This window comes from Tachysurus vachellii, chromosome 14, assembly GCF_030014155.1.
Source record: "Tachysurus vachellii isolate PV-2020 chromosome 14, HZAU_Pvac_v1, whole genome shotgun sequence".
In the NCBI taxonomy this organism is placed as follows: domain Eukaryota; kingdom Metazoa; phylum Chordata; class Actinopteri; order Siluriformes; family Bagridae; genus Tachysurus; species Tachysurus vachellii.
In genome coordinates, this window is record NC_083473.1 from 13,098,817 (window position 1) to 13,125,228 (window position 26,412).

General features: G+C 37.4%; 1 protein-coding gene across 1 annotated transcript; it reads right to left on the reverse strand.

Annotated features, from left to right (window-relative positions):
• Positions 1 to 1,069: 1,069 nt before the first annotated feature.
• pamr1b (peptidase domain containing associated with muscle regeneration 1b) lies at positions 1,070 to 26,412 on the reverse strand. The gene is made up of 14 exons (XM_060886738.1): positions 26,266 to 26,412; positions 18,796 to 18,972; positions 16,542 to 16,667; positions 16,204 to 16,318; positions 12,051 to 12,268; positions 11,719 to 11,826; positions 7,235 to 7,405; positions 6,884 to 7,072; positions 4,270 to 5,178; positions 3,999 to 4,184; positions 3,763 to 3,829; positions 3,173 to 3,405; positions 2,479 to 2,828; positions 1,070 to 2,129 (listed from the first exon to the last, which is right to left on the reverse strand). The coding sequence occupies exons 1-14, from the start codon at positions 26,390 to 26,392 to the stop codon at positions 1,575 to 1,577; spliced, it is 3,531 nt and encodes a 1,176-aa protein (XP_060742721.1). The 5' UTR covers positions 26,393 to 26,412; the 3' UTR covers positions 1,070 to 1,574.

Sequence of the window (26,412 nt, forward strand, 5' to 3'; positions counted from 1 at the left end):
CTCCCACACACACACCCCCCACACACACACACACATTTTTTGCATTTACTCTGTTCTACGTTTTTAAAATTGCACTTGAACACGAAGAACACACACACACATTTTTGCATTTACTCTTTTCTACGTTTTTAAAATTGCACTTGAACACGAAGAACATTTGTTGTTCATTTTCATTTATATGAGTGCTTATAAGAAATGCTTGCCTTCTAAGCTCATTTTAATGGCCTTGGTAGGTTTGAAATTTAGCTGGAACTTTAAAATATAGTTCTGGATTTTAGTGCATATAAGAAATATGCTTTTCAAGCTGACAGTCTGTTTTATGGTCATTAATGGTTTAATTAGAAAATTGTTTAATTAAAAAATATTATTAGAGAATCTGTGTCGTGGGTTAAAAAAAAAGATGCTACTAAAAATGGTACTTAAATATACGTATACTTCCTTAATCGTGATTATACACGATTTTTTAATTTTTTGATTTTTTAATAGATAATAAGACTATATATTTTTAATTAGTACTCATTTGGCAGCAGGTAAAAAAAAATCAGATCAGGTCAAGAGCTTTACTGTACATAATGATCGAATCAAACATTATATTGAGTTAAAAAATGTCATTGATTTTATGTTTTCCCCATTAAACTGTCAAGATGAACTGCCAAGTGAACTGCCTGATCTGCCATGTGCGTTCACCTTCTCTGCTAAACTCTCATGCAGGATTTGGGGGATGCCTATTTTTTTTTCTTTATTTTTTTGGCCTTTTGTGTTTAATTTGGTTTAAGGCTTTGGGTTCAGTGTATTCTATTTCTTTGACATGTTTTTGTTGCTGCAAGTTTTGTTTGGACATGTAGCCCACCCCTGAACCAATCCCTTTTTAAATATATTCAAATTGGATATTTTAAATAGAAAGACTTTCCTTTCAAGATTGAAAGTAAAGGAATGAAAAGTAAACAGCCACTACTGAGTACTATTGTATGTGAGTTTGGCGGTTTAGTTTGGCAGTTAGATATGGTTAACATACACCCTCATATTTTTCTTCCATAGACCACAAATATGCAAAATAAATCCAAAAAAATTCCTTCACACACAACCACCAAATTATTTTTTATTTAAAAGGCAATACATCACAATAGTTTTGTACAATATATACATCATTTCTGTCATGTTTACAGTTGAATAATACATTAAACGATATATACATAACCAATATTCAGAAAATCAGATATCACCTGGTATGCAATATATCAGGAGATCTGATTCTCTTGTCAAATCTTACTGTACAGCACCCAAATACCTGAGGACCTGCGTGTGGTTAAGTGATGGGTCAGTGTTGGAAGACGTTTCCCTTGATGATATTTTAAGTTGAGTTTGATGGTCCCTTTGCTATTCATTGAAGCGAAAGTTAGAGTTAGGAGAAGCTGCTCCTAGCACAGCATAGAGTAAATGCCCTTCCTAACTACCTCTATCTTCTCATGGCAGCATAGTCCAGTGTTAGTTCAGCCTTTATATCAAGCTAAATATGAAAGGATTATTAGGGCAGAGCAGGGGAGGCATTGGTTGACTAAATTGCACATGATTTATTACTTCATATTGCTCTCAAAAAAGTCAAGGAAATTAGAGATATGTGTGTAAACCGTATAAAGTTCCGGATTGCAGTCTAGTGAGTCATACCCAAAACTGACCAATCCCAGGAGCTTCCACTCCTGTCTGGGGTTTGGTGAAGAAGCCAGAACAGGGGAGGAATTGGGTGGGGCAATCAGAACCCCTCCAGTCTCAGCTGGGCAGATGTTTGAAGGACTGGTGCCAGGACCCAGGCGGCCACACAACATGTTCTCAGAGACACTTATGGGAAGACCATACTGAGCGTATTGTTGCTCACAGTGCACCACATCACCCAGCATCACTGTGCCCACACGTGCCCTCTCACTCTCACCAGCACTGGCATCAGGAATGAGGGACCAGCCCGTCACTATGGCCTGTCTGGGGAGAGCCTCTTCCTCTGCATCATGAGTGGTTGGAAGGCAGATGGGCAGAACATGTTCACCGATACGAGCTTTATCCAGCAATTTGAGGATTGCAAGGTCAGAGTCTAGTACCATAGGGTCATAATTAGGGTGTACAGTGATGGAGGACACCTAGGAAATTAAAGATAAATTCAAAAAGATTTGGTTAGAGCAAATATCTAGGATTTAGCTTTCATTTTCATGAGTGCTTTACTACTTAGCATTTACCCAGATTCTTTTTATAGTAATATTATTTTTACATTTATGTTAACATGGGTACATTAACCTTAAAATTTATTCATATTTTCATTTTAGTCATTAGCAATAAGAGCGAAATTTATGGGCCTCACTGTGCCCACACGGGTGGAACGAAAAATAGTAAAGATTTTTTTTTTATCACTGTTGTTCCACCTTCTTTCAGGGTCAATCACAGTGCTGAGTAATTACCACTTCCCCCCCAAAAAACTGTTGTTTCTCTCACCCTGAGGTGTTGCAGACTCTTAGTCTGATGCAGATCACTGCGGTAATGTTTTCCCAGTGTCACCCGTACTTTAGACACGTCCAGTGGGTAGATTTTTCCAAGCTCAGTGACGCAGTGGGCTGCCACCACCACACTGCGCTGGTTAAGCAGAGCTCCACTACAAACCAGCTGCCAGTTCTCCAAAGATGTATCATCTTCTTTATACATCAGACCTGCGTCCTTCCCCAGGCTAGTCACTTTCCCCAGTTTTTCTCCTTGAGCTTGGGCAGATCGTCGGTAGACAGCAACCAGCCATGGCCAATGAGAGTCTGTTGGACTCTGCGAATCATAGTTCTGCAACTTCCCACATACTGGAATGCAGAGAGTGTAAATAAGAGAACAAGTTTTCCCATACGTGTGGACTACAGTACACTGAAAATATGTTTTCTTCACTATAACATTCACTCAAAGGTTTCTCTGTTCTGTAATGGATCTATGTTCACAGCCTTCAGATGCCTTAGTCCTAATTTTTTTCACCTATTTTTTCATGGCTGGTCATACAATGTATCTATAATTAATATATATATATATATATATATATATATATATATATATATATATATATATATATATATATATATATATATATATATTGAGTGCACATTTACAGTAGTCAGGGGACACTTGTGAGTTTTAAATTGTTTTACTCTCTCACCTGGTGAACAGGAGACATGGCGGCCACTCCATTTGCCTGTCTTGAGACACGTTCTGCGGGTGCTCCCAGAGTGATGGTAGTAGGGTGAAGTGCACCCATACTCAATGTGTGTGTAGAGGTGGTGGAAACCTTGGGAAAGTGGAGGCAAAGTCGGGGGTCCTTTAGTTGGACTCAGTGGGCTGAAGAGTTTTGTTAAGCCTGAGGCAGAGTAAAACTTATGCAGTGGAGTTTTCCTGCAAAAAAATGTAACAGAGTAGTCTGAGATGAATTCTTCACTCACTTTATCCATATACACATAGCTATCTTTATTCTGTAATAGTTGATTTATGAATTCAAGTCTATTGATAAAATGTAAATGTAGCGAACATTACTCGACAAATGATTAGCTAAAGTTTCTAGCTGGTTAACTTGGGCCACCGTGTAAAGTCCATAGCATTTGATTTACATTTTAGTTTTACATGTACATATTTGTGATTTCATATTCAATAAACCATTCAATGAATCCTGGTACCCTATGGATTGGAACAGAGCACAGCTTTTTTTTTTCTCTGTAAGGTCTTCATGAGCCAGAGAAGGGTGAGTATATGTACCTGAATGGGACTTGTAGGGGCAGGACTTTCTGTCTCACCAGTACTGACACTTTTGGCTCCCGGCAGGCTGCACATGCAAACAAAAGAATATGTTATATAGTCCTATCTGAGTTGACTGATAGGGGCCAAAAAAAAAGAACTTTGGATTTGCATTGACAACAGACAGACATTTATCCCCTCTAAATCTAAGTGGGCCAGGTTTCTTTCTGGCTGGAAGGAACAAAACCAGCTCATACCCCGCACACAGATGGGCTGTGTGTTGCTCCAGGTGCCATTAGGCTGGCAGGTTCTTCGAGCATTGCCACTCAGAGCAAACGAGTGGTTGCAGGAGAACTCCACCATCTCTGGATCTGCACCAGTCACCCACTCATAGAAACCATGGTATAGCCGAGGAGGTGGTGGACACTTCCTGCCCTCAGCCTCTGAAAGAAAGAGTGGACATGAGTGGACATCCAGTGTACTTTGTACAATGTTTGTAACTGGATGTGTTTGAACACTGAAGATTACCAATGATACTGAGGTTTTCCACTTCTTTCTCAGTGTGTCGGCTCTCTGTTTCAGATCTTGTATCCAGGTCTGTCTTAGGCTTTTCTTTTATTGGACTCTCTGAGTCTGGTCCTGTCGTTTTTTCATTGTCCACACCTTGCTGTGTCTCCCCAGAGGTAACTTTCTCAACATCAGGGTCCTGTGTTGGTACAATGGCCCTCTCTATGACGCTATCTTCATTGGCTTTTGGTTGAATCTCTGGGGTTTCTTTAGGGAGCAATGTCTGCAGGCTTTCCTCTATATCATTGTTATCTACAGGCTCTGTAGTATTACTTGTGTTTGAAGTGTCTATTTTATAAGGGACGTTCTCATCTTTTTCATCTTTTCTCAGGCTAACTATTGTGAACATTGGTATTTCGGTCACTGTTTCTTTATCTTTTTCAGAAGCCTTGTGTATGTTGGTCTCTTTGACGGTGCTTTTGTTGTCAATAAGCACAATTTCTACAATGTTTGTGTCTAAATCATTAGTTGAGTCTATTACAACCTTTTCTGCACTGTCGAAATCTCCTTCTTTGTCCAAGTAGTGTACAATTTTCCCATTGTCTGAGTCTTTTTTCCGTACTGTGTTTAAGCTATCTTCAGAATCTTTACCACTAAGTTTATCCTTGCTTCCAACTGTAGGTTTTTCCTTTCCAAAGTCTTTGCCTGGATCCTTCTCTGTGCCTTTCTCTACCTCTTGGCCTTTACCAATGTCTATTTCTAATACAGTCTTGTCCTTCCCACTTATCGGTATTTCCAGGGTAACTGTTTTGTCTGGAGTCTTCTCTTTCTCTATTCCAGTCTTATCCGTGAAGTCAGTTTGTTTGTCTTTTCCGATGTCTGAGCCTTTTATTATGTCTCTTTCTTTATCTGGTACAGGCATAGTACCCTCTGAAACAGATTGAAATATATTTCAGAAGAGTTTAACTTCATATCAGTTTGCTCCATTAGGAAGATACAAATCACTAACATTGGGCTGTAGTTACAGTTCAGTTAAGCAGGCATATTGAGGATTTAATACCTTGCGCACACTGGTATTCAGATCTAACTACAGACTACACTCTATTCAGAGTCCATTTTTCTTGTGTTATATTAGACAGAGCAATAGCAGTATTAAGTACGGCCCAATGTCTGATGTGTATTCATGTTATGTTACAGAGAAATGTATGTTTTGGGCTGTAAATGTGAAAAAGTAGGGGAATATAGGCCAATATATTTGAAGGGCCAATATAACGAATATGACCCTATAAAATACTTGACCCCCTTAAAGTCTTTGGTTATTTTTACACAGAGGACATAGGAGTGGGCAGAATCTTATCAGAAGATGATGCTTATATAAAGGCATTTTATGTATTGATGAAATATGCCCTCTAACAGAGAGCTATAAGTGTAGCAGATGGGTGCTTGGTCAAAGCTTGCACATTTTCTTACACAGGAGAGCATACTGAATTATTATTTTTGTAAAGATCTGTATCTTATGTAACACATCAAAAAAGAGATAAACATGTGATAAAATAGCTTACATCACATGCAGGCATTATAAATTTCATGATCATGATTTAGTATGTGTTGTGGAAGTTCCGAGGTTAGAGAGATCTAAAGAATAAAGTATAACACTGGTAGACACGAGCAAGAGTAAAAAGGTTACACAATTCTATTGTGCTCAGCTGCGCAGCAGGACCCAACACTCCACATGTAGCATGAGGGATGAAGGGCCAAGATCATTGATTACATCAAGGTTTTATAGGCAGAGATATGTAAAAGCAAAACATCATCAATCATTGGCTCAAAATTACCTCATGCATCTCCTGACCAAGCTAATCTGACCAGGCCAAGGTCTTCTAGAGGACTTATTGGACATTGTTTATGGACAACTCGTTCCCAGTCCCTTGTCATAATCTTAACAAAACCTACTGATGACGATGTCAGTCTCTGGTCATGACGCACACAGGGTACAAGCATGAGAGGACAAAGCCTTAGTATTTTACTCACAATTAATTGTCATTAAAATAATGAGGTGTGCTGGATATACAAGTGAATATAGAGCTTTGAAACCATATTGCTATAATAAACCGGATTTTAAAGTAATTAATGTTATTACTAGGCCAATTCTTGCAGCAATATATTGGCAATATATACTTGACTCAGATTTATTTCAGTGCTTGGCATTTGCTTGTTCTTATATCATATTAGAACATTATGATTGAGAGCAAAAAAAAAAAAGCTACTCTCTGTAACTGGGAGGCATGACCTATAATGACAATTTTAACATTATGAATGGTGAGCCCAAAAAATCATTTTAAGCTGTAACATCTCTGAATGTGCAATACTTTCCCTGCTGTACTATTGATGTAACCTTTAGACTTAAGTGGCTGACATAAGCAGCCAACTCTGACTGCAACCTGTAATGAACATAAAAAGCTAAAAGATAAAATGTTTCAGACAAATAATTGGATATCATGTGTTTGTTGCACGTTTTTAAAATACTGATCTTAAATCAGAACATTCATTTATGGGCTAAGGAAAGCACTCATTTAATCATTCCATGTTGTAAATGTACAACATATTAGAAAAAAAGTCAGTGAAGAAATTGTACCTTTGACACAAGTGGGTGCTGTTCCACTCCATGTATTGTTGCCCAAGCAGGTTCGTTGAGGATTTCCATCCAGTGTGTATGGTCTATAGCACAGATACTGCAGCGCAATGAGCACATCATTTGGACCATATACCAGGAAATGGTCTCCATGTGCTGGCTTAGGAGGGATGTCACAGTTCTTTTCGGGCACTGAAGAGACAAAAAATACACAGCTTAAGTATCAAAAGCATGGAAAGCAATGTGTATGAGAGAGGTCTCTAAAGAAAAAAAAAGGTTATTTTTACTGTCCATTAATAGCAGAACTGTGTATACTTCACATTTGCTATAATTCTACACCCATTAGCTTCTTACCACAGTATGGCATTGGTGTACTCCATGAGCCATCCAGCAGACAGGTGGCCATGTAGAAACCTTTAAGCATGAAACCTGGATCACAGCGAAATAGAGCCTGACCTCCAACCCTCACATCCAAACTCTCAACAGAACCGTGGTCTGGTGGCCCAGGACTCTTACACTCCAACACTGTGGGATGAGACTCTAATAGTGACTTGGTGACTCATTCACTATTATTAAGTATATTACCATATCATATGGATACATTGCATCATTCATATATATACATACATATTTTAAGTATAGCAATGAATAAGTAAGAAAAACATATATGTGGAATTATCAGTATTAAATTCACAAGAAAATAAATACAACAATGAATATGAATTTCATGGAATCAAAGTCTATTAATTATGTTTATGTCTTTTTAAAGCATGTATGTTTTTGTAGCTATTTCTCTGTAGCTTATCAGTAGGACCTGTGTATAGCAAAACAAATCATTTACAACAATACAATACAAAATGGACAAAATACTTATGTTGCATTCATATTTTACATTACAGAATTTCCAGACAGTTAGAATATTTCAAATACCAAATATTTCAAAACACCATTCAAACAAAGCATGTCTAAATGTGTAAGAAAGAAATCCAACACCTTAAAAATAGTAGTATTTTAAACCACACATAGCTTTGACAGCTGATGAAAGACTTTAATCCTAACATGCTGCTCTACTGTAGGAGTTATAAATAGCAATTTTTGTTTCTCTGTATATCTACTTCTGCTATGTCCTTGACAACACTGAGTGACTCTGTTTCAGTTGAACAACAGAAGTCAAGTCTGACTGAATAAACAAGAAAATATGATGAAACCTTTATTTGAATTTGGGTCGACAAGCACACTGGTAACTAACAAGGAGATAAACTTTGGACATTTTATTCTCTATAGATTTTCTCATTTTTTAGCCAGGCAAAGTGATTAAATTAAAAATGAACACATGCCTTTTCTGGAGCATCATTACTCAACTGCATAATGGAAGAATCATTTCTGGTTAATAAATTGCACTGTTAAACAGTGCAGTAGAGCAACAGCTTGGCTGTTTCTTTGGCCTGATCAGCCCACACTTATGACCTCCCTGTGCAGCGAGAACAACACACACTGGATTTCCTGTCATCCTTTCAGCCTTCAGCCTGCTCAGAATGTTATCTGGTGAGTTTTTCCCCCAAACTGAACAACTTTCATTATAATGCACTCCCCCGTCATTCTTTAATTAGCCTATTTGTGTCCGTGTGTGTGTGTGAGAGAGAGTTTTTGCTTATAAATCACACCTTTAAATCACCTTCAAATCTCTCTCTCTTACACACACACACACACGCACACACACATGTGTATGTGTATAAAACATATAAAACCATATATGAGATGTGGAAGAAGGAGAGAGAATTTTTTAGTAATGCTTATAAATCATACCAAACTTCAAAACCCCAGGCTCGTATAATTCTTTTCACAGCTCACAAAAATCACAAAACCACAACGCAATTAGGTTACTGAACATTTAATCAGAGCATCATAGTTTCACTTCATTTGTCATTAGCATAAGAAATGATGAAGACTAAAATTTCATCGTAATGACATAAGAATATTTTGCTTGGAAAGCAATGAGTAGTCGTGAAGAATGAGGACAGAAACAGCTGTATTCTGTAGGGATCACAAAGTCTTATTATGTGGTTATTGTGGCTTTATTGAGAATGAGATTTAAAGGATGGAATGGGTTTGGGTAATGCCTACAACATAATACATCTAAACAAAAAATGTCTGGAAATATAAATGACTACACTCCTGGTTGCTTATTTAGGTGTTTCTCATGCCATGCTGTTGTGTATCTCAGAATGATGAACCTAATACCTTTTACAGATCTATTAATTCATTCACAGCATAAAAGGAATCCTCCCTTAGTTCAGCTCACTCTCTCCATGATCCTCTGTTTCCTTCTTCCCCTCCCTCAAATTGGGGAAAAATGCAATTGGATATCCAGTTTGGAAAGCATGTTAGCCAAGCCAGCTGGAGAGCAACCCACCCTGTTAAAATGCTCTACGAAGCTGTTCTTGTGGTGAGGTGATAAAATGAATGTCATCCCAACCACAGCACACACGGTCCAAATCCAAATCCAGACTTAAACCCGGCCATGACCTTAACCAGAGCCTCAGGTCTTCCTTCACACCCACTAAACAATGCAAGCACTGATTGTGAGGAATGTTTAGAGCTCTTATGTTTTCTGCACAATATTTATTGATATTTAGCAAGTAAAGCCTGTGTCTATGAAATTGTGTGCATCATGTCAAAAGTGGAATTTGTAATTGTTACATTCTTGTCCTGAGGCATATCCAGAATTCCTAAATATCACCAACAGTGAGGATGCCGTAAGATTACATGTTGAAGCCCACATGTTTTCTAAAGTGCAACAAAGCATTAACATTGCACTAACATGCCTGGTAGACTAGTGTATATTTCTCATGGGAACCAGGGATATATGTAGTCACAGTGTGGTATGTAATTCTTCCTACAGATTTTACAGGCATGGAAAAAGTTGGCTCATATTAAAGGGAGGGTTTGTTTTGCTATTAGCTTTATAGCAACACATTTAATCAAAATGAAACCACCAGACCTAAAATATAAGAAAAAAAAAAGCAGAAACATTTTTCATTGGCCAGTCCAGTGTTCACAGGAGCTGTGGGTATTGTAATCGCAAGGAAATGGAAACATGTGGCTGCATCCAAACACACAAACATATGAGAAGAAAAAACCCGAAGGAGAGAACGGAAGGTGGTCTAGAAAAGTCACAGTGGCTTTTTTAATTAAAACTGCGTTCACACAAAAATGCAATGTGTACACAACATACATTGTCGCAAAATCAATTTACTGTTGAACTTTCATTTTCCACTGCACTTGTAAGGTATATAAAAGATCAAGGGAAATGCTATACTGCTAGTTAAAGATAACCACCTCTGCTTTCTTTATGCTTTATTTACTCCAGTATAATCAGTGTTATTGCTACAGACCAGACAAAATTAGAGCAGACATTAAATAATTAAACCTAAATCCTTACGGATCTTATTAACAGTTCACTGTCAAATCCTGATGAGACTTTTTAATAGTAGTGTGTGCTTTATTAAAGGCAGGTGCATTTGGATGGTAAAAACGTTGAACCTAAGGATAATACACTCCGATGCAGAGCTAGAATTAACTATGAAACATAAATATTTGGTGTGCCACAAGTGCCTAATTAAAGTAATAAAATGTTGCCTCTTTTACAATTCCATTTGATAGTTCCAATCAAATATATTCTTTTTCTAACATTCTTCGGTTAATTAAACCTTTAATAATAAACACTTCTTGCTTGACTTGTACCTATTCCAAGGATAACATTTCACTTGACACTATTAAAATGAAGTCAATGAAACAAAATATATGTTGAAAAGAAAAAACATATTAAATATGCTCAATTGTGATGGATGCGGAAATTTTCTGTTTGATTCTGCATATTATTAATAATTATCTTAATCTTAAATTGTTATTTTGAGAAAACTCTAAACTCTAAGGCCAAATTATCTCAGTCATTCATCACAATGGAGAATATTAAAGAACACTCAAATGAAATAAGACAAATGTGTGTTGATCCAAATAAATGGCTAGAAAAATGGCTACATGCGTAAATAATAAAGGATTATTAAGCAATAATTAACAACTGAAGGTTTCAACTTAGACTTCCTGGAGGATGATGCAAGTATATTTTGCCCTCACGCACTGATCCAGAATTTTCTGTGGATCTTGGTTGGAGCATTTTGGGCTCAACAATTAGATGCTGTCTTTATGCCAGCAAACTGTTTGGAAGGCATGAAAGCAGAAACCACAAACATGCATGCCTGGGGTTTGCAAGACACTACTGCAAGCAAGGTGTATGGACAGATTTTGGCTAAAGGATGGTTGGGCATATAAAGATTGATACTTTACAGTATAGAGAAAGATCTGTCTCTGCCAAAAAGCAAAACATGTCTAAATTTGCAGGTAAAAACTGACCTTAAATCAAAGATGTGTATACTGTGAGAGACGTTACGCTAGGTGCCGGCATCTTGACCAAACTGCTACTAATGCTGCATAACTTACTCAGACTTCAGAGTCTCCAGCCTCTTCCATGCACATGAAAAATTGAGGAGAGGATATGCAATCCCTCTCACACAAAGTGCATGCATGTGACATCATCGGGATTCAAACACACATCTCATTTGACTGAGTTAAATCTCTTTTGCACTACTCTGGTACAGAGCCTGACAGCTCTTAATATGAAATTTTGAAATTCTTTGAATAAATATACATAGATTACATATTACTGTTGACTCATATTTTAAAATTTAAATTTCTTTTTCCAATAAGTGTACCAATAATTTTGGATAATGTATGTAAAGTTATAGAGATAATGTATTTAGAGCTGAAGGATCACTCACCATATTCACATCTCTTGCCTGTGTAACCAGCCAGACATGCACAGTGATAGGAGTGAGACGAATCCAATATGCACGTGCCATCGTGTAGACAGGGGGAGGAGGTACATGCTGCAGTTTTAAATTGTAAAAGAAATTCAGAATTGCTCAAAATTATGATTTTAATGTATGAATACCTATATAATATCAATGTAATTATTTCTGCATACAGTATAAGGTTGTTTTAACTGATGATGTGTAGTTGTTATTTAGATTATTCAACAGGCTATAAACTTCCATTTAAATACCTATATATCCAAACTCTAAGCCCTTGTAGCATTTACATTCTGTCTTACCTGAATTCTCTTGAAAGATGGCGAACAACCCATCGAAGTTTTTGTAGCCATCAGAAACAAACAAAATGTGCAGAGAGTTGCCAGTGCTGTGGATCGGAGGGGGGCGTTCATTTCCACAGAATCGACCAATCACTTGAGAGTTTATACTGTCACCATCTCTGACTTCTACATAGTCATAGCGACAACTGTGGTCAAATTCCAGACTCAGCATCATGAACCTGTCTCGGAGAGAGTCAGACAGAGCAAGAGAGAGAGCGAGAGAGAGAGAGAGAGAGAGAGAGAGAGAGAGAGAGAGAGAGAGAGAGAGAGAAAACAGTCTGAGAATGTATAATAATAGGACATTTAACTGCATGCCATTTGGGCTCTCGTCATTATTCCACTGCTGTGGCCTTCATCTACAAAATGTCCCTTTCTTTAGCAACTTTTTTATTAAGATAATTTGATACTTTGCTTGGTCATTTCATTTGAATCACAGAGAACCCAGCCAGGCCCTGCAAGTCATTAACCCATATTAATTCACTTCAGTTCCATGGAAATTCCTGTTTTACAAAAAGAAATCCATCATACAGTGCAATGTTTTCCAGGTTTACTTCTACTTTTGTCCTGTTCTTTTTTACTTTTATTTAAAGGCTAATATTGAGCTACCATCCAAGTTAGCTAATGTGTTAACTGCCATGAGAGCCAGCCCTTATATTTTTCCAGTTCTGTATTTTACGAGAGCTGAGAATGGCGCATTTTATTCCCGTTCTTTCATAAAAGCTGTCCCAAAGACAGACCAGCGTTCTTGAATTTTGAGTGTGTTTTTCTACTTCTACCTAGTCTGCAGGAGACATTAAAGTGGAAAAGGCGCTATTACCTCATGATTTCAAGTTGAGATCACAGTTGTGGTGAGAGCCTATAATTTCAGTAATGTCAAGGAACAAGGCTGGTGTTGTTTGTATATGCTGTTAATGGGACAATTTTTCGTGAGTAAAATGAGCGAGGCAAAGTGCAATGTGTTTTCAAGTGAAGCAGATGAGCATGGTCACTCAATGACAGCTGGGCTGGAGGGAAGAACACCTTTATATGATGTTTATACAATGATAAATTGCTGTGAATTAATTTAAACAGATAAATCATGCACACTATGACTATAGACAGGTAAAAACATGTTATTCAAGTAGTCTAACAATCTATTGTGCTTTCATCATACTGTGTTGTTTAAACGGTGGTCTGCCAAAATGCTTTTTATCACTGTGTCTGAATTCTGACAAATAGATAAAAAAAACATTCTTTGAAAACCTTTTAGAAACACTAAAGCAATTATAAAGAATGCATAAATATTACATAAGGGCATGTTGAGTAACTAAACAGAATGACACTAAACTGTCTGTCTGCTTTTGATCACTGAAATCTTGCATGCTAAGTGCAATTGTTTTTACACCTGGATAGCTATATGTCATAGTTAAGTTAACATGCCTAATTAATTCAGTTTTAAAACAGATCTTAATACGACGCTTCCTCGCTGCAGTTAAACTGGAAGCTTTTTTGTTGAATGTTATGTCTGGTTGAGCTACACATGCAAAAGAGAAACAGTATAGGAAAGCTTGTAGTTTTCAGTACTATATATAATGACAGAATTTGTCCATGGCGGGGAGTTTTTCCAGGATGGCACACGTTAAAAGTACTATAATTTCATCATTTCTTTAGTATAAGATTCAAATTAAAGCATACCACTCTCAAGTGCACTGACCTCCTTTGCAGCTGAGTCTGTTATACTCTGTGCTACTGAATCTTTTATCCAACATTTGTAAGTCGTAAATGAGCCGTTGTAAGCTGGGTCCTGTTTCAAGTGTTTAATTGCTTTCTGGGCAAAAGCTACGTCCGGCTGACCATCTCTGCAGTACAGAAAAACTCCCATACAGAGAGAGACGTGTCCTTGTAACCATGCTTTAGTGGGATGCTGTCATCTTCTAATTGGTCTTTTCAACGCATTTAGCTCATTACAGGATGTGGTCACACACTTTTAGTCTAGCGCTCACCACACATATTTAGAGCATTGCAGAAGTGGATTAAAATAATGTATGAATGTTGCTGTAAACCACATGGACTTCTGGTGTGTTTTTTTCTTTGTCCCTGTTCTTATGTTTCTTGTTCTTCTCTTCATGCTTGACCGTCAGAATGGGAAGACTTGCTGTACAACTCCTTTACATGTAAGTGGTCATTATATTATCTTCTTTTGCATATTAAATCAAATACATGAGCAATGGAAATGGTACTGTATGCCAGTGACCAGTCTTGGTAACAAGAAAATGGAGATCTTAGTGTAAAGTACAACCTGGAATGACCCCATGTTCTAACATGTCTGCTTTGTTAAAGGAACACAGCTGGGAGACTGACACAGCTAGTTAAGAGCATATGAACACTGGTGGACGCTTCTGCAGACGGAGTAGCACTTAAATGTCCAGACACACTTTGCTACTCATTAGTCATTATCGTTATAAGAATGTGACACAGCCAGCCATGGTAAACTTTTGGAGTACCCATGTAGCAAGGCTTAGTCTGAGCATGCCAGTAGTCATAATTTTCCATTAGGCACAATCATCACTGCCAGAATGAAGTAATGCAGATGAAAGAAAAGACCCTAATTCCGTTTACAGGCTACTCAGCACGACTGCTGTGGTGCTTCATAAAGCAAAGCGGTGTAATTTGCCACAAGCACACATACAGTAGTAAATCAAAACTAAATGCTTCTTGGAAAGTCTTTTCAGGAGTAGCGTGTTATAAGAAAGATTTCTGGCCTGTAGGTGTATTTGTAATGGTCCATAAGAAAAAATGCCCACATCCTTGCTGGGCAGTGAAGAATAGAATTTGTACATGTCACAGAATCTGTGCCCTGAATTCCATTCCAGCAAATGTTATTACACCTGATGTTGGTCCTACTGTAAAATTCATACTAAAAGATCAACTTCAGCAATATATAATCAGTCACTGTATAATGACACATTTACTGTAAAAAGTGTTAAGCAGCAGCCGTTGTTTGTTGAAAATAAATTGTATTAGATTTAACAGGATTATTCTCTTAAGGGTGACTATTTTCACTGAGAGCTGGAAACATGAGTGACAGTGACTCATATGGAAATATGGAGCTAACTGGATCAGCAAGTACCAATGAGTGTGAAGACAGTAGAGCGCATGTCATCTGCAAAAAAGAGCACACATTACTTCTCCTTCAACTCGTATGATATCCTGCAGAGCAGGTGATTTTGATATACAAATGCCAAATCTCACTTCAGAATATTTCACTGTTGCAGCAAGAATATTGATTTTAAATTCTAGCTGCACCACTCACTGATAAATGTTATTGCCTTGACACTCGGTTATAGAAAGGCCTTCTGGCAACTTCATAGTAAAGCCACTGTTGACTTGCAGTGATAAAATCACAGCGTATGTGAATGTGTAATCACTCATTATGTAGGCAGAAATGTAGTTATATGTTAAATGTGGCTGTATTTTCAACAGATTTTTCTTTCTTTCTTTCTTCCTTTCTTTCTTTCTTTCTTTCTTTCATGATAAACTATAGGCTGTAAAATTACGGTTTATTTATGAGGTCAATATAACAGCAGCTGAAGTGTTGCTTTTGAATTGTTTTTTAATTATTAGCAGATGCAGAATTATTTATGCAAACATGAACATTTACACAGCGATTTAATGGTAATTAATTCAGAAATAATGTGAATGAATAGAATTGAATCTTGGAAGATTTGATGCAAAAACCGACACAACAAAATGCAGCTCGTATTAAGTTATCATGAGGGTCACATGTCAGTACATAGGACAATACAATACCTGGAAAGAAATGGGGTTTTGGTTACTATTAATAGACTGATGAACACTTTTCAGCTGACTGATTTTAAAGCACTATGATGCTAAAACGTGGAAAAGAATAAAGTCAAGGAAGAAGAACAAGAGAAATGGAATCACTCAAAGATGGAGGTGCAGTTGTTTATTAATTTTGAGAAGATTTTTGAGAAGTAAAGAATATGTTATTGCAAATAGTACATTCATTTAAATGAGCTAATGAATGAAAATACATGTTAGGAAGTCAGCTGCATTTATGTATGTGCATTTCTATAATGGTAGATGGTTTGTACAGGAGCAGGTTGATGCCTACCTGAGTTCTATGGTGAAAGGCTCATTAACCTGCAGGGTCCACTCACAGCGGGCATTAGTTGGGTAGCTTTCCAAAACGAGGTGACCTTGCCTCTTTCTGATCACCCCACCACATGCTATAATGTAGATACATATACATCTCCATCAATTTATTCATCTGTTCATTCATATATGTTTGCATTTTCTACCAATATCGTTTGTAGGTGTTGGAATGCAGTGTCTATATGTCTTTAAACTGAAAAAATATGGTCTCTAATTGTCACAGGAAGTTTGCACATATCATCTCTGTGTTGTCTATGAAAGAGTGAGACGTGAGGTATGGATGTAAGAAGAGCTTACTCAGACAGTCTCCACCAGACCACCCAGGACGGCACTCAGCACAGTATTGGCCCTTGACGAAGAAGTCGTCCCTCGGCCCCCATGTCCCGTTATTGCACCGCTTGCAGTTTTCAAATATGCTGCAGCCTTTAATGAGAGGACAAAACAGTCAGAAAGAAAGGTGTTGACATTTGACTGTTTGATGTTTGAGGAATTATGCAGTAACTTAGCTTTTCTTCATGCCTAACAGGCTTCCCCTGTGTGCCCATAAGCATATTAGCTGCTGAAGACTTTACAAAAGAGAAGGAACTTCCTGAAATAGATATGTTCACAGAGCTCTGGAGAATTCCTGCCAGCAGCGATGAGGCGTACAAATAGAATGAGAAATGCTAAAATGTAGGTAAGTGATGAAGATTTAAAATTCAGAATCAAAACAGTATCAGAAGCTTTTTGACTACGTCACTGTGCAGTCAGAGTCTTTACTTTATGAGGCTGCTTTTTTTTAAAGACTTTTTTTTTTACGTTTTGGCAGTAAAATAGTTGCCTAGGTATAAATCCAACAATGAACATCTGGTATTTGTGAACACACTCACTCACACACATGCACACAACATATTAAGCCTAGAATATATTTCTGTTTTTTCTGTACAGGCCCTTACTGTGTTTAAAACCAAAAACAAACAGACACAGCACAAGATTGATAGAAAATCTTATATTGTGTCATATGTGCATTCACACTGAGCCATCACAGTCAATTTTCCTTCACCTAATGACCCTAAATGTTTCCTTTGCCTCCAGTTCCACACTGTCATGACAGTTTAGTTGAGGTGTAATGGCCAAATCAAATATTTAATGAAACAGTGTAGACCCTGTTAGAAAAAGAAGAATGAAATAAAAGTCTACAGAGTTTATGAGGTTTCACAGGCTAAAGAGGGCCATGGGAGTTTGGAACATGACTCTGGGGTGTAACAGATGTCAAAGGCAAAGATGATGTTAAAGTTATGTTATGTGTTCTAGGGGTGGTTCATTGTCTCAGCTAATGTAATGGAAGTAATAAAACACAAAAGGCTGTGCTGTTATTGGAAAATGAGCAACGATTGGGCGGTGGGATGTGATGTATACCAACACAAAGCAGAAGTCTGTTACCACCCTGGGGCTGATTCATTATGCATTTCACAAAGTGTTTCATTCTTCATACATCACAGCAATTTGTCAACGTTTATACAGTAAATAGTTACCTTTAATATTTTGAGATGTCTGTGGAAGAAGTAACTTCCTCATCAATTGTTATATAATTATATCAAAAACTTTTAATCTGTTCTCAGATTATTGTGAAGTGGGTTCCATGCAAGTCGTTGTGAATTAGCTCTTACTATAGAAACTGACATATAAGAAGGAGTGCGTTAGTATAAATCTGTGTTCTGCCACAGTTCTTCTGAGAAAATAGATTGAAAAATACATCTGCACTGTGGTAAAAGTAAGAAATAAACCACATCATGTTGAAAATAATCAGTAATGGGGTTCTCTGATGCAAACTCACTGGAAATAAGGTTGTTTATTCTCCTTTAATGGTATGCCCTAAAGCTTCAATTCCATTTCACCACAGCAATTTGCTACAATTACACACTTTTGTTTATTAAACACCATAATGCCACTTCTTTTTTCCATTTATAGTAACATTTAATGTGGAATGTTCCCAAAACAAGTTACTTTCTGTTATCGCTTACTTTATAACAGCTATAAAAAGTCATTCCCTCAGTGGTCTCACTTTTTTCTCCTTCTCTTGAAGTTATTAAGACAAAAAACACAGCTTGTCTTGTGAGTGAGAAACCGCAATCCGTAAATCATTCCATCTTGAGAACTTTCTTTGAGGCGGAAAATTTAGTTAAAGCATGGGAAGCCTTCTTCTATAACTGTTACAATGGCTCTCATTAGCTTTAAAAGGTTTTTGGTAAAGAAAGATTTACCATTTTGCTTTTTTTGGGGGGTTGTGTTAATGAACAACATTTAAAATCAGTGTATTCTTGGACTAAATATACCTATAGAATTTCCTCTGTACAACATATTAAAAGGAGGGCATTAAAGTCCCTATGATTTGCCTTTACTGCTGCTGCTGTTATGAAGAAAATAAAAAACAAGAGAACTCAACAGCGCTGTGATATAAAATAATAGAATCTAGAAGGATATAAAAAACAATAGCATCTAAAAGACAGTAACATCACATTTCTGTGACTCTTACATTGAATTTCTGTGTGAGGTTGGAGACCTGACTTACCTGGGTGGATGATGCAGGGGTCACATTCATGACGAGCGTTCCTGCAGCATGGAACAGCATACCCAACTTGTGTACCCTGAAGAGGGCATTTACATCTGATCACGTCATATTCGCAGCATCCTCTACACATTACATTCCACTCTGGGCCAGGGCAAAAGTTATACAGATATCTGTAGTCTGAAAGACAAAATGGATTCATGTATTAACATATTATACAATCCAGTATACAGTATATTTGTGAGGATGTGATGAGCTTGAGACCCTGGGGGCAGCTTTTTCCCACCCACACTGAAACTTGGACTGAAATGAGATCTTTCTATGGCAAATGTAGTTTTTGCTTTGCTATCATGACCTCACTGCTGTAAAGCGTGTCTGTTGTGTAAGACAACTGTAAATGTTGTGGGAATGTTTTAGTGCAGCATAATGGCTCGTATTTTATGAGTGGCCATTTGAAGATTTAACCCGGAATGAATCTTTGTTGTTTAACAAAAGCCAGAGTTGTAGCATGTTCTTATATAGTTTCCACACACCACAAGTGATTATAAATGTGTTTATATAACGATCTGACTGTTTTCAGTTAATGGAGATATTTAGCTGATCCCTATAAGAAATCTGCTTGAATGTGTGTGTGTGTGTGTGTGTGTGTGTGTGTGTGTGTGTGTGTGTGTGTTTGTGTCTGTGCCAGTGGAGGGGGGTCAACAACCACAAATTCATAGCTCCAGGGAACACAGTTCTCTTTATCAGCTTATGGAGCTTGTCAAGCATTTTCAGAAAAATAACCTCCTACTCCAGGAATTTTCTCTAATGATAAACAAAATTAAACTAAAATTTAAATATCTGTTTGGCTGCGTTCTATCTCTGTTTATCAAAGAATCTCAGAGGGTGAAGTATACGGCCTGCCTTATGTAACCTGGAGTTTAAATGCCTTCAGCTGAAAGGTGGAAACTCAGCCATGGAATGAAAAAACAGAGCAAAACAGAAGCTATGATTTGCAGCACAGAGCAGTTTCTCCTCAGCTCACTGTTCACATGCTCCACATCTCCCATAGCAACATCCTAGTACCGTGCTGTTATTGTTGTTGTGGTATGAACTGTGAATTCTCCTTCTGGCAAGCAGACGAATTATGATTCATCACGGCTTACGCTTGTGCAATGCGGACATTCAGCTGAAGTGATTCCGTGTTGTCACGTTATTTTTGTGTAAAACTAGCCAACTTTAGATCAAAACACTGGTAGAAGTTCGTCATGACTCAGACGTCAGTAATAACAGTCTTCTGGAGAAATAGAGCACTGATTATTAAATAGCATACCAAAACAGAGGAAGGACAGTGTCTATGTTTAAAGCTTTTAAGTGCCTACTGTATGTTTAAAGCTTTAAAGCTATGCTAAGCTTCTCACCACATAGATTATATAAAATCAAATGTAGATAATCATTGAAGTTGAATGGGTTATTTTATACTTTTAAAAGAAATGCTGAAAATACCATATAGGCAGAAAGACAGTGTTATATACGCATAATGTATATATTAGGAAGTGGGGATTAGAATGCAATGTGAGGTATAATACGGGGTTAAGGGTCTTATTCAATGGGCTAATGTTATCAGCTTCAACTCAACAAACTTTAGGGTTTAAACATAGAAAACAACAAGGCAATACAAGCCACGTTTTCCATAATCATATAACTCTAATCATATACTTTATAGTTTAAATAGCTCTGTCTTTGTGGCCATTATTTTGACTTTTATTTTATATTTTAATAGGCTCATAAGTATATATAAATCCATTCTGCCAAATTTACTCACTCGTTATAGATACTTCGTCATTACAGCAGAGATTTGAAACAGTTAAGAAGTTTGGATTTTAATGTTTTTTAAAGAGTCCAAAGGGAAGAATATCAGAAATTCTTTCTTTCTTTCTTTCTTTCTTTCTTTCTTTCTTTCTTTCTTTCTTTCTCTTTCTTTCTTTCTTTCTTTCTTTCTCCTGTTTAGTGTACCAGACAAAAAAATCAGAAAGAAACCCTAAGAGCGTTTTGTTAAACACAAGGTAATTTTTATTTATTGCTCTTGTATCCTCAGGCCATCACGGGTCATGCCATGAACAAATTTTCAACTTCAACATCAGACATACAGTATGTGGCCAAAAGTATATGGACCTTTCCACAAAGTTGGAATCACCCAGTTGTATGAAATGTCTTTTTATGTTGTAGCTTTAAGATTTCCCTGTTCACTAGAAATAAATGGCTCAAAACTGATCTTCTGCACTTCTGTACAAATTGATGTCCATTCTTAGTGGCAAGCCTCCCAAAAGAGAGCAGTCTTTTATGAGTTTAAAGTAAGGGGTCTGTGTTAACGCCAATGGTTTTGGAATAGGAACATATGGGTGTGATATTTGGGTGTACAACTACTATACCTACTGAGAAAGAGCCATATAACTTTTCAGGAAATTCAGGAAAATGTCCAGTGTTTGGCTGTCGATGCTAAAAATGCAAAACTGGTCTTTTTTTCTTTTACATCTTGTATATTTAAACTTGTGGATTAAAACGGATCATTGTTTCATTGAATTGAATACTGAAACTGAACTGAATTGAATTCATAGCATCAGACATTACTGATCTATATTTGTGTTTGTTTGTGAGTGAGATTTAGTCTGGCTTTTCCCATTGTTGTGGGCTTTTCCCATTGTTGTGGGCTTTTCTTTCAGAGTGAAAGGTGTTGAATGCCATACACACACTGCTTAGATCACACAGTGAACATTTAAATGACAGTAAAAGTGATACATTTTGTATACTGGTTTGCAAAGCAGGTAGAACGTAATGGGAAGGATTACAGTTTACAATGACAGTTGTGGTGAATCAGTGATGATGAACATTTTTATAGCATGTGCCTATCAGGAGTCCAGACAGTAAGCACCATGAATCTCAGCTGTGCTTTGTGGTATGTGTGCTGACAGATTTGTGAGAACAAAAGACAAGAAGCCACTTTTTTTTTCAAGCCAAAAGCCTTTATGAGCCTCTCGTTTCTAAACTCTTGCTCTTTGAAAACCACCAATATGTATAATAAACTATAAAAAAAAAAATATACTGTAAGTTCAGTGAATATAATAATGAACATAACTGTATATCGTTTTAATTCTGGCTGGTCTCTGAAGACCAGGTGGAAAATCTGTGTAAAAGTGAGTGCTCTCTTCTGTGTTACCAGGATGCTACGTAATGCACACAAAATGGGTGTGTGAGGTCTTTGTATTAAGATTTATGATTTATGAGTCAAAGAAAGGAGAAATGTCCCAACTAGCTTCTGTACAAAGCAAACTGCAAGACAAGAACATAGATCAAATAAGTTGGATAATATTTTTTAACCTCCGGTTGATGTCTGTTGAGCTCACTATTACATATCAACCATAGAAACTTAATTCTGTTACTTTTATGCCTTACCCCGAACAGTATGTGCAACCAGAAGAATGTGGAGAATATCTGCCATTGTTTTATGAACTTATGAATTTAAGTAAACTGTATATGAATATGAGTAAACTATCTTACCCTCAGTTATACTGTATACTGATGAGTATACTGTAAACTAATGACTATACTGTACGCTAGAGACAGTCTTATTTAGAGAGGATTTCTGCACATCTACAAGATACAGAGCTGGCGAACTTTATGACCTTCTGAAATAAAGTTGTAATGTCGGAACCTTCTGGTCTTAAAATCAAGCATGTTTCTCTGCACCCCTACCCATCATTACCTGAAACGTGCTTACATTCTATAATGTAATGGTTAATACGCAGGTTTAGGTTAGCACGCACACTTAGGCACAGGCATGTTTTTACAAGCAGAGAGAATCTTCGAAAGCATTAAGTGTGTGTGTGTGTGTGTGTGTGTGTGTGTGTGTGTCACTTTATTATGATCTTATAAGATATTTTTGTAAAGAAGCTTCGGGTAGGCCCTTGGCAAAAACAGAAACCCCACAATAATAGTATAATATATGTGGAACATAAATACAGCTCACCCACTCACACCACATTGACATTTAAACAAACATTTTATAGAATTTGTGTAATGCATTTTATTGACCTATTTTGGCTTTCGTTGAAATTATACTTGTTTTAATTCAAAGCCGATTTTTTCTGTTGTCTGTCTCCATTTCATACATCTTCATCTCTCTCTCTCTCTCTCTCTCTCATTCCAGGACTTCAGATTCCAATGCATTCAAGCAAATCTTTCTTTTAACTTTACTGGATTGTATAATTGCTATCTACTTTTTCCTTTCCAGATGTGCACTGCTTAGCTTTGTCCAGTATCTGTTGTAGGATCGGAAAAAAAACATTAAAAAAAATATCTCTCAAAATAGCTTCAAACTCACGCCTCCAAGGAAGATCATCTTCCACTTCACAGGCCAAAGGTCTTCGAAGACACTGGCCAAGCAGCAGCTTTCCCAAAGTAGTTCCTAAATTCAACCAAGAGTAACAGCAACTTCTCCCAGTGCCTCTGTGCAGCCTCTTCTATGGCCAACTGATTTGAAGTCAGGTTGTATGAATTACAGCCCGTAGATTTGTGGTTTTAACCCGTTTTGAAGTGGATGCAGAACCTGATAGTATCACTAGGAACAGAAATCTCAGAAATCTCCTCCAGCTGTTTCCAGGACATACCAGTTAGTCAGCTGTGACTCAGCGAAACAATAAAAACTTTAAAACTAACTTTAGACCTGAACTTTGAACAGAGCAAGACTGAAATCTGTTCAGTCGGTGTCTGATGACTGTGGACTGCTGCAGTGTTTTGAATCTGCTTACTCATCCCAAAATTAAAAATAGTCCTGTGGTCATCGCCAATTTGCAGCATATTAAAGCTCTGGAAAGAAAGTGCTCTCCATTTAATTACGAAAAAAGCCACTGTAGTAGTTAATTGTACTGTTGGTTAGACAAATTAGACTAGTACTTATCAACAATTGGACTTTGGTCATAAAAAAATTATTTTAGTTTTCTATACATTTCTAAACATTTTCTATATTTGCATGAGTCTAGTATAGTGACATGGTTAAAATTCAACAAACCTGCAGAGTCCAGTGCAGACAAGCCACATGTAGTGTTTCACTTGATGCTGAGACCAAATGTTTTTGTGAAACAAAGCTCTGATTTACAATGGCTCCATCTAGGCCATGCAGCTATCGTTCTACTTCATCTCCCCAGTCTCATCTCATCTCGGCTCGTCTGGTCTTTTCTCTTTTGTTTTGCTGGCTGCTCTCTCTCTCTCTGCTCCAGTTGTTTCAGGATGACTCCCAAAACTAAGCAAGTGACTACAGCTGATGAGTCTTGTGTCTGCCAAAACACGAGCATGCACTCACAGATGAAATCTGCAGTTCACAGTCTAAGTGCAATCTGAGTTAACAAAGTGCACACTGTATTGTGCTTAGGTCATGGATGATGAGCTCCCTCTGGCTCTGATGCCTTACTGATGTTGTAAGGAGTTGGCTGATTCAAGGCTCCTGAGTGGTTTGAATATGTAAAGTTTTGGTAAAAGAGCAGGTTTTAATCTCAGTAACGTTACAGCCATCTGAGAAAAATACGAGTTAGCACAATTGGCCCTGATCTCACAAGCATTTATTGGTTTACAGAAAAAATTGGGCCGTTAATGCTGTCCTTCAAGAGTGTTCAGCTGCCATGGGAAGCTACAGTAAATAAGTAGGAGTTCAAGCAGCTCATGTTATCCCTCACACTTATACACTGAAGAGTTCGGTATATAAGCAGTATATAAGTTGGAAGTTTTTTTTGGAGGGGTTGTTGATCCAGTAAATTGGGTTAAATCTAGTCGATCTGATTTGATTTAGTTGCTTTGTAAATTATGCTATTTTTTTCATAGAGTAGGACTGCAAAGAGAAGCAAGACCTCAGTGACATGTGGAGAAGATTTAAATTCATTAGCAAAAAGTAAGAGAAACTAAGAGAAAGCAGACAGACAGTGAGCCAGTGAACTGTATTTGTTGTGACGCGGAGTGTGGAGAAAAAAAGCCAACTGTAGCAGCGCACTTCTCTCTGCTACAGCTGTACTTGTGATTAACTGATGCCTGAGTGATTTAGCAGGCATGGAAAAGGAAAATCCTCTGGGTTTCTGTGGGCATTGCTTGAACCGCAAAACACACATATATACATCACTATTCGTGTTTAAACTTAGCTATCTCAGGATAAGTACATGTAAGCATGTCTGTTTCCAAAGATATTTGTGTCCTCTCCAACGGGTTCTAGATGTATTAACATGCGAGATGAACTAATATTATATAAAGTTAAAAGTTAAAGTAGAAGTATACAGAAAAAGAAATAAAAACTCTAGAAAAGAAGAAATATACAATATATGACACAACCATTGCAAAAATGTTTACAGAGTCTGTTTCACAACCTCAGCACAGCGATCTTTGGCCAATAACAACTGGCCTTCTCTAATTTTCATCTACAGTATGATCCACTGTCTACTACACCTACAGTCTATTATGGCTACATTCACAACTGACCCTAGTAAAAAACACCATTTAAACCTTAAATTGTCCAAATGCATAGGATGTAGTTCAAAATGAGGTGCTGTTCTGAGACTGACACAAAACAACTGTACTTTCCAGCCTTAATCTGTACCCCAAAGGTGCTCTAAAGTAAGCTGGAGAAGATTCATGATCCTGAAGATGCATCTCCTCTCATCACCTCTGTTATTTGTGGAAGCTTTTTTCTCTAGAACAAGTTGCCTGCCAAGCTGCTTAGCCTTGACACTATCACAACTAGCCTATCACCCATTGGAAAGAATGAAGAAATACAAGCATTGAGACACTAATTGTTTTTCTTTTACCCATGTAGTTATATAGGATTTTTTTCACAATATTTACCTATTCAGTAATCGATTTAGACAGAACCGAGATTCAGATTCATGTTTTGTTCTGCTTTGTTTCACAATCAGTATTGGTATGCAGGGGAAAATACTTCCCATTTTTGTATCTGATCATTTAGTCATACAAAAATCAAGCATGCTGTGGGTGACCACAAGAGAATACAATACCTTTAACAGAGAGGAGATTCCCTTCAAAACATGAACAGGCATACTGGGATTTGCCCAGGATTCCTGAAGAGTGACTTGAGGTGTCTTGTGACTTGATTTTTTTTTTTTTGGTCAGAAACATCCTGAAACAGTCTATCATAAATATTTTCCACTTGCTCTCTAATGTGTTCTAACTGTTGAAGTGTGACTAAGAGGAATGACTTGAAGCATGCTGAAGTTCAAAACAAACGGAACCACAACAGCAACATGGTCCACACACAAGTTCTCTTGAACAAGAGTCATACAGAAAGTTTCAAAGAAAAAATAAAAGAAAGAGGAAGGAGACAGAGAGGAAGGACTGCTGATGCTGTCTTATAGGGAACAAAAAAAGATTAGGACAGAGATTCTTGTTGAATCTTAGTCACAGTTTGCTGGAATGGACAGATACAAGTCAGACTCTTACCGTATGGCCATGCCATCCCAGGAGAGACCAGGAGGAAGAGGAGAAGAAGGATGAAGAGCATTGAGGTGCGATAGAGCGTGCAGCATCGCCTCTGGCTCTGCGTCTGCAGCCGGGCCGCTGAAGGCATGCTGCTCTCTGGAGCGCTGT